The sequence below is a fragment of the Arachis ipaensis genome, chromosome B06 (assembly GCF_000816755.2).
Source record: "Arachis ipaensis cultivar K30076 chromosome B06, Araip1.1, whole genome shotgun sequence".
NCBI classification, from domain to species: domain Eukaryota; kingdom Viridiplantae; phylum Streptophyta; class Magnoliopsida; order Fabales; family Fabaceae; genus Arachis; species Arachis ipaensis.
This window is the reverse complement of record NC_029790.2, coordinates 113,798,088-113,806,473: the sequence shown is the minus strand read 5'-3', so window position 1 is coordinate 113,806,473 and position 8,386 is coordinate 113,798,088. Positions and strand designations below refer to the sequence as shown.

The following is an 8,386-nucleotide window of genomic DNA, read 5'->3' as shown; positions in this document are numbered from 1 at the left end:
TATATCCAAGTTCATTATTATTGGTTTTGTTTTTTAATTATGAAAAAAAAAGTTGCATTTTTTAAGGTAATTATCTTGATTCTTTAAAAATAATTCATTAATTCTGATAAACACGGATTATTTAGTGCTTTGTAGGTATTTTAATGATAAAATAATGGGAACAAAATGAACTTAAAGTAGGTCATTCTGTAAATAGAAATATATCTTTGATTTGACGTGAGACAAAAATATATACAAAGAAGTAAAGAAAAATAAAACAGAAGAACAAACCAAGTACTTATTCTGTACTCCACAATGAGAAGTACTCAGAATCCTGCTAACACGTCAATTTTGAAGTACAGGTGGTTGGTGATCTAAGTAACAGAGAATCAGAAGACAATCTGAGAAAAGGTTATATTCTTATTTCATAAATTGTCGAGTAACGACAAAAAAATGTGTAACTGTGTGAGGTGTTTGTGGCATCTAGAGCGGAAAACTAAACATTCGTACCTATACATCTGAGAATAGATTCTACCGTTTGTCACATCCTCCAGAAGAATGTTAATTATTAATAATTTATATTTGGATATTGTGTAGGCTTTTTGTTTGGAAAAATAAAAATGCTATAAGAATCTAATGAAGACAAAAGTATATCTTTTTTGTATATCTGTTTTACAAGAATCATGCAGAATGAACTGCGTTATATATGATGGGTTCAAACTTTCTGGTTCCTGCAATACTCAGATTTTATAACAAATTAAGGAGTACAACCTGTCTGTTGTTTTTCATATTTGACCAATTAAAATGTTAAAATAATTTTTCATGAATAATGATGATTAAAAGCTGAAAAAATATAAGAGAAAATTTTATTACATGATAAAATACTACCGGATCCATTTCTAAAAAAGTTAGTGGATAAATTCAAACAAAATAAATAATGTTGTATTCTTTTTTGGAAAAACAAGTTTATATGATATGATATTCAAATGAACAAAAATATTTCAATTAAAAATTTTCAATTATAAAATCTTTTATTTGGATGAATTAATTAAATTACGCATTAAATTATACATTTGTAATATTTCAATAAAATTTTATTTGTAATATTCACACGGTATTTTATCCAAATAAAATAAAATAATAAATTTATTTCATTAATATTTTTCTATTTAACGTGGTTGACTTACTTTTTTGTTAGTTTTTTTTTTTTGTTTTATGAAATAATTTAAGGTTAGTTTAATGCATTATAGACTTAGAACAACAATAGTGAGAATAACAAGAATAGTTTTGATGAAAGAATAATCTAAACGAATGATTTAAAAAATTTAATGGTTATATTATTCATAAGTTAAGGAGATGGTACAAATATTGTGAGACTTAAACATTTTTTTACTTAATTATAATTTACAATCTGTCTTATGATCTATTTATAAGCTTTTTAAATTGTTATAAAATTCTTCTTAAGTATTATATTTTAGATACTTCTAAATACTATCCTATATATTTATAGAATTTGATTTATTTATTTATTTTTTAGTTTTTTTTTAATCATAATATTTAGATATTTATTCTTACAAATATTTTTATAAATGTGTAGTATAATTATAGTTCTAAATGAGATAGAGAGACGAAAGAAATGAAATTCGCTCCTAGTAAAGAAAGTTAAAGCCTCCTTTACATTTTGGGTAGTTAGAATTTCATTAAAATTTCTTGAAATTTAAAATTTTTTTCTATTAATTACCCAAAGATGTTATTTTATTTTTTTAGATCAATTTCTTATAACTGGATCCGGAGAGAAAAACAACCATGTACCAAATGTCAAAAGGCCAATCCCCTTCAACATTGTCAATAAGGATTAATTACTCACCATTTGGAACATTACAGAGGTACATGAGCAAACAAAAGGAATCGCAATACAAATATAATCTCCAATCTATGAAGCACGGACACTTCGCTGAGTTATCGTGTTCGCATGTCGGACACATTTCGGACACGATACTCATCGACACTCGTCCGACACGCGTGTCTGCTGTGTCCAACCGTGTCTTAATAAAAAATAAAAAAATTTTCTCGGACACACCTAAATACCATCACATGTCCGCGTGTCCAGTCTTATTCTTAACATATATTCTTAAAATAAATTTAGATATAGTATATATTATTATTTATTAAAACAAAATATTTTAAATACTTGATATAATTAAAATGCATGTGCACCTCCTTTGGTATGTCTATTCTTTATTTCACCTTGACAGGGTCAAGTTTAATTAACCTCATAATATGCAAAGTTTCAGGAGCTCAAACATTTTTAGTCTATTATACCACAATGTTTTCTTAAATTATCATGGACTATGCAACTAAATTGTTATCATATACAACTACATGTGGCTTACTTCAAATGTGAAACTTTTATGCAGTATGTACCAAAAATATGAAAGCATACATTTATGTTTTTCCTCTTAGGTTGTTGCATCTGGAGTAGATGAACGTACACTCAAGCGTGAAGGGGTTTGTGCTGCATCTTTACCAACAACTATGGTATAATATAATCCTCCAGCCCTCATGTTTGCTTTTATTGTGTATAGTTAAACATCAACAAGTTTTTATGGAAATCCATCTTATTATAATTGAATCTGGTGCCTTTATCGTGCGTGAAAAGACTGAACTGTTCTAAGTAAACACTTATATGGCATTTTCTACTAACCTTAGAGTATTGTTTAAAACATGTTTTTCACTTTATTTGTTTGGCATTCTAAATTTTGTTTTCATTTTCCAGGGGGTTGTTGCCGGGCTTCTAGTGCAAAACACACTCAAATTCTTGTTAGGTTTTGGTCAAGTCTCTCCATATTTGGTAAGTATCACACCTACAACAATGTTCCCTCTATTCTCCTCCTCGTTGAGTTGTCTTATAGAGCTGATTATTCCTTTTTTTTTTCTTCTTAACGTATAGAGGGGTAAAAAACTTTATAGTCTTCAAAAAGAAATTTGGTTATTTTGACATCCCCATTATTGTTTTCTTATATATAGGGATATAATTCTCTTAAGGACTTTTTCCCTACCATGCAAATGAAGCCGAATCCTCAATGTTCAAATTTTGCATGCTTAGAAAGACAGGTAAGATGTTTTTAGTCAGGCCATTGTTGCAAATATTATAGTCGAATTATTGAACTATAAATGTTAATGCAGAAAGAGTACATTCTTGCAAAGCCCGCAAGAGATGCTGCAGCAAAAGCAAAGCTAGAAGCTGAAGCACCGTTCACCGAGGAGGGTCCGCTTCACATTGACAATGAATGGAATATAAGGTGCTTAATACTCTTTTTATGTTCCTCTTCTTCACATTATTATGTGTTAATCTGATTCCTTCTTGAAAAATGTTAGCGTTATCATGTAGTGATCATATTCTTGTGGTTGAATTTTCAGTGTTGTTGATGATTGTGAACCAGATGTTTCTAGTGCCAAAAATTCAGGTATTACTTGATACTTTTCTAAAGTTTATATTCATGTGCTGAATGAAGATTGAAGTAAAGATAAAACTGTGCAACCGTTTTTTTAGTTTGTGGTACTGGCTTTATAGATGTTGATGTTGGTTTCCTTATTAAATCAGCTACATGAGAAATCTTTTCAATCTCATGGCTAGAGGAGTTTTACTTTCGTCTTATCATCTATATCCTTCATAAAAACGCTTTCTCGCAATATGTTTCATCTTGCAAAAGTAAATTTTCAAGGTTATATACATCTTTTTAGTCGATGTGTCTCTCTATTCACCATGGTTTCAACATTTGTTTTAATTCCACTATTCAATTCCAATTATTATCAAATCTGGTAACAACTTCCCTCAATATATGCTGTAGATATATTGCCTGAAGGTCTCACTCATGAACTTCCTGTCGCGGATGATTTTCGGAACATAGTGACTTCTGAAGCTCCAACCACTGACAACGAGGACCTTGAGGAACTCCGAAGGCAGCTTGAAGCTATTAATTCTAAGTAGTCAGTGTTTTCATAGGGACTTATTTTAAAGAAGGAAAAGATTTTGTTTATTTTTTCCTTACAGAAACAGAAAGCAGAAACCCCTTTGAGGGGGTATAATTGTTCAGGCAAGCAGTTTCAAGATAAAATTTGGTGTTCATCCTTTTTGTTCTTTGAAATTTATATGTTGGTATCATGTGGGAATGGGATGCTGTTTCAATAATAGGTCTTAATCTATGAAGCACGGACACTTCGCTGAGTTATTGTGTCTCCGTGTCGGACACATTTCGGACACGATACTCATCGACACTCGTCCGACACGCGTGTCTGCTGTGTCCAACCGTGTCTTAATAAAAAATAAAAAAATTTTCTCGGACACACCTAAATACCATCACATGTCCGCGTGTCCAGTCTTATTCTTAACATATATTCTTAAAATAAATTTAGATATAGTATATATTATTATTTATTAAAACAAAATATTTTAAATACTTGATATAATTAAAATAAGACATTAAAAATAATTAAAAATTTTAATTTATATTTTAATATCAATAAAATATCAAAATATCATTACAATTTATCTAAAAAATACTTTATATTTTATATATATACGTATCCTCGTGTCATGTAAGATTTTAAAATTCGCATGTCGTCGTGTCCCGTATCGTGTCGTGTCCCGTGTCCGTGTCAGTGTCCGTGCATCATAATCTCCAATTAATCATCCCGGTATAAAATCAGATGTTGCAGGCCTAACTAATTTATCGAACTATTTATCTTAATTTACAACTAAACTAACCTAACCTGATTTAATTTTTAGTTAGACTAAATTAATGTAACAAACAATATATTAAATCTCTAAACACACATTTTATTAAAAAAATTTAATAAAAGTCATAATATAAATAAAAAATTTCATTGGAAAATCACTTCTCGTGGTCGGGGCACGGTGGTGGCGGTGCGATGATGAAAGGATGCAGTAGTGTTTTCTGTGGTGTCATGAAAGGATGCAGTAGTGTTTTCTGTGGTGGTGGACACCAGGACTTAGGATTTTCTCTTTTTGCAAAAAAAAAAAACACTAATGGAGAAACTATTTACTTTTGGCGTCCTTAACGACGACGATGACTGATGAGCGGATATTTTATACGCTTTTTGTCATCATTTGCATATAGTTTTTATTATGGTTTGTTTAAGTTTTATTAAGTTTTCATAGGTTCTAGTGCAAAAAATTCACATTTTTGGATTCTACTTTGAGTTTGTGTGTTTTTATGCAATTTAAGATATTTTTTGGCTGAAATTGAGGAACTGGAGCAAAAGTCTGATTCAGAGGCAGAGAAAGCACTGCAGATGCTGTCTGGATCTGACCTCCTTGCACTCGAAAGAGCTTTTCTGGACCTACAGAAGTCCAAATGGAGAGTTCTCAATAGCTATGGAAAGCTAACATCCATAGCTTTCCATCAATGTGTAATAGTCCATACTTTGCTTCAGAATTAAAGACCCAAAACTGGCATCCAACGCTAGTCTCCTACCCTATTCTGGCGTCCAGCGCCTAAAGGAGAAGAGACCAGTGTCCAATGCTCATAAAGGACCTCCTAGCCAGCGTTCAATACCCTAGAGGCTTCCTAGCGTGTGGATCTCATCAAAGCTCAGCCAAACACTCACAAAGTGGGTCCCGGAAGTGAATTTTAGCACTAAAAGACTGTTTTACCCTTTTTATGTAATCCTTAGTCATTAGTTTAGTATTTAAGGGAGAAGATCACATAGCTAGAAAGGGATTACCAGCATATTTCAAATTTTACATTGTATTCTCTATCAGTATGCGTTTCTAAACCTCCTAGGTTGAGGGGAGGAGCTTTGCTGAGTTTTATGGATCAATAAAAGTATTACTGTTTCTTTTCAATCAGTGTTTGATTCTCGATTCTAAGATGTATCTTCGTTCTTCATCATTATGAATGCGTTGAAATGGAACAAGGTTATCTCATTCTACATGGGTTCAGAGTGTGTCTTTCATCGGACATTGATGAACTACTAACTTGATTATACATCTCTTAGACGGCTAATCCACGACTTCGTTGGGGACTTCTCGAAACATCAGTTCAGCTGAGGTATGGGGAGATTAGAGTCTTTGTGGTAGAGGCTAGAAGCCAAAGGCACAGCATTCTCTGATCCGGAAGATTCAACCTTGTTTGTGGCGTTTTGAGTAGGATCATTAAGGAGAATGGACTGCAGGAGCTTCACTCCCAATCAGAATGGATCCACACTAACCCTGGGGTTCAGATTTGGAGGAGCATTGGTGACCTCTCAACTAGCGTTGATCACGTACAGCCTGCCATAGAAGAAATGATTCACAGTTGAAGAAGACAGTAAAACCAGAGTTATCCAAAAGAATAAAGCATCTCCAAACCTTAACCATCTTCTTATCATTATAAACATATCAACCTAGTTAAGTTCTCTTTATTTTCTTTTATGCGTTTAAAACAACAAACCTACCTCTTCTATTCACCTGACTAAGATCTACAAGATAACCATAGCTTGCTTCAAATCACAATCCTAGTGGAATCAACCCTGACTCGCTCAGGTATTACTTGGACGACCCAGTGCACTTGCTGGTTCAGTTGTACGAAGTGTACGAATTCGTGCCACCAAGTTTTTGGCGCCGTTGTCGGGGATTGTTCGAGTTTGGACAACTGACGGATTATCTTGTTGCTTAGATTAGGTATTATCTTTAATTTTGTTAGAGTCTTTTATTTTATTTTCTTTTTTTTTTTGAAAAATAAAAAAAATTCAAAAAATTTTCAAAAACCTTTTCTTTTCTTTATTTAATCTTTGTTTTTGGTTTGAGTCTTTTGTTTCTGTTCTTGTTGAAATTTTCGAATTTCTTTGAGTCTTTTTCAAAAAATTTTCAAAAATAGTGTTCTTTGTTTGATTCTTGTGTCAATCTTTAAGTTTGGTGTCTTATGTCTTTTCTTCATAATTTTCGAAAATTGTGTCTTTGGTTTTCAAAAATTTTAAGTTTGGTGTCCTTTACATGTTCTTGTTTTCTTTGAATTCTTTGAGTTTTGTTCTTGGTATTCTTCTTGATCTTCAAAGTGTTCTTGTTTTTCTTCTTGTTTTGATCTTAAAATTTTTTAGTTTGGTGTCTCTTTGTATTTTTCTTTGCAATTTTCGAATTCTAGGTGTCTTAGTCTCTTAGATTTAAAAATTTTAAGTTTGGTATCTTTTTGTTGTTTTTTTCTTTATTCATTAAATTCAAAAATAAAAAAAATTAAATATCTTTTCTATCTTTTTACTCTAATTTTCGAAAATCATCACAAAAAAAATTCAAATTTTAATTTCAAAATCATTATCTTATCTTATCTTAGTTTTAAAATTTCAAAATTTAAATCTTTTCAAAATCAAATCTTTTTAAAAATCATATCTTTTTAAAAATCTTATCTTGTCTTTTTATCTTTCTTTAGAATTCAAAAGTATTATCTTATCTGATTTCAAATTCAAATTCTAAAATTCAATTTTAAAATTCAAAATTTAAATTTCAAATTTTAAAATCAAACCTTTTCAAAAATCAAATCTTTTTCAAATCTTTATCTTATCTTGTTTCAAATTCAAAATTCAAATTCAAAATTCAAATTTCAAATTTTATTAAATTCAAATATTTTCTAATCTTCTATCTTATCTTATTTTCAAATCTTTCTTAATTAGTTACTTGTTTTCTCTTTCTTCTTTTTCAAAACTTCTTAACTAGTTCTTCTCTCTCCTATTTTCGAAAATTCTCTTCTATCTCTCTCTCTTCTATTTTCGAAAATTCATCAATTAATTTTCAAATATTTTTAATTAGTTAACTTTTGATTTTCGAATTAAATAAATAAATAAAATAAAAATAAAAAATATTTTAATTCTTCTTCTCTTTTTATTCGAATTCTTCTTCTCCTTCTTCTATCTTCATTCTTCTTTCTTTTATCCCTCACATCTCAAGGGGACTTCTCTATTCTCTGGCATAGAAGCTTTTTTTCTTGTTGTATCTGTGTTTTCTTATTTATGACCAGGAACAGGGATAAAGAGCCTCTCTTTAGTCTTGATCCTAAACCTGAGAGGACTTTAAGGAGGAGCTTACAACAAGTTAAAGCACAACATTTTGGAAGAAACCTCTCAGAAAATTTCAAATAATAGGCAGAGAACATGACAGCCGAACCTAATCATGAAGGAGAGGCAAGAAAGGTTCTTGGTGACTTTACCATGCCTACCTCTAATTTCTATGGCAAAAGCATCTCTGTACCTACCATTGGAGCTAACAACTTTGAGCTTAAGTCTCAGTTAGTCTCTCTTCTGCAACAGAATTGCAAGTTCCATGGACTTCCACTGGAAGATCCACACCAATTTCTGTCAGAATTCTTGCAAATCTGTGACATTGTTAAGACCAATGGAGTGGATCCTGAGGTCT

General features: G+C 31.1%; 1 protein-coding gene across 1 annotated transcript; it reads left to right on the top strand.

The window, feature by feature from the left end:
- LOC107647340 (ubiquitin-like modifier-activating enzyme 5) lies at positions 2,191–4,152 on the top strand. Its single transcript, XM_016351421.2, has 7 exons — positions 2,191–2,204; positions 2,443–2,517; positions 2,756–2,830; positions 3,007–3,093; positions 3,166–3,281; positions 3,400–3,446; positions 3,831–4,152. Exons 2-7 carry the CDS (start codon positions 2,515–2,517, stop codon positions 3,968–3,970), a joined length of 468 nt encoding a protein of 155 aa, XP_016206907.2. The 5' UTR covers positions 2,191–2,204; positions 2,443–2,514; the 3' UTR covers positions 3,971–4,152.

Excerpts from the sequence above, each read along its gene's own strand:
- LOC107647340 (XM_016351421.2), top strand. Across the intron at positions 3,282-3,399 it reads GACAATGAATGGAATATAAG|TGTTGTTGATGATTGTGAAC; the intron begins GTGCTTAATACT and ends TTGAATTTTCAG. Across the intron at positions 3,447-3,830 it reads TTCTAGTGCCAAAAATTCAG|ATATATTGCCTGAAGGTCTC; the intron begins GTATTACTTGAT and ends TATATGCTGTAG.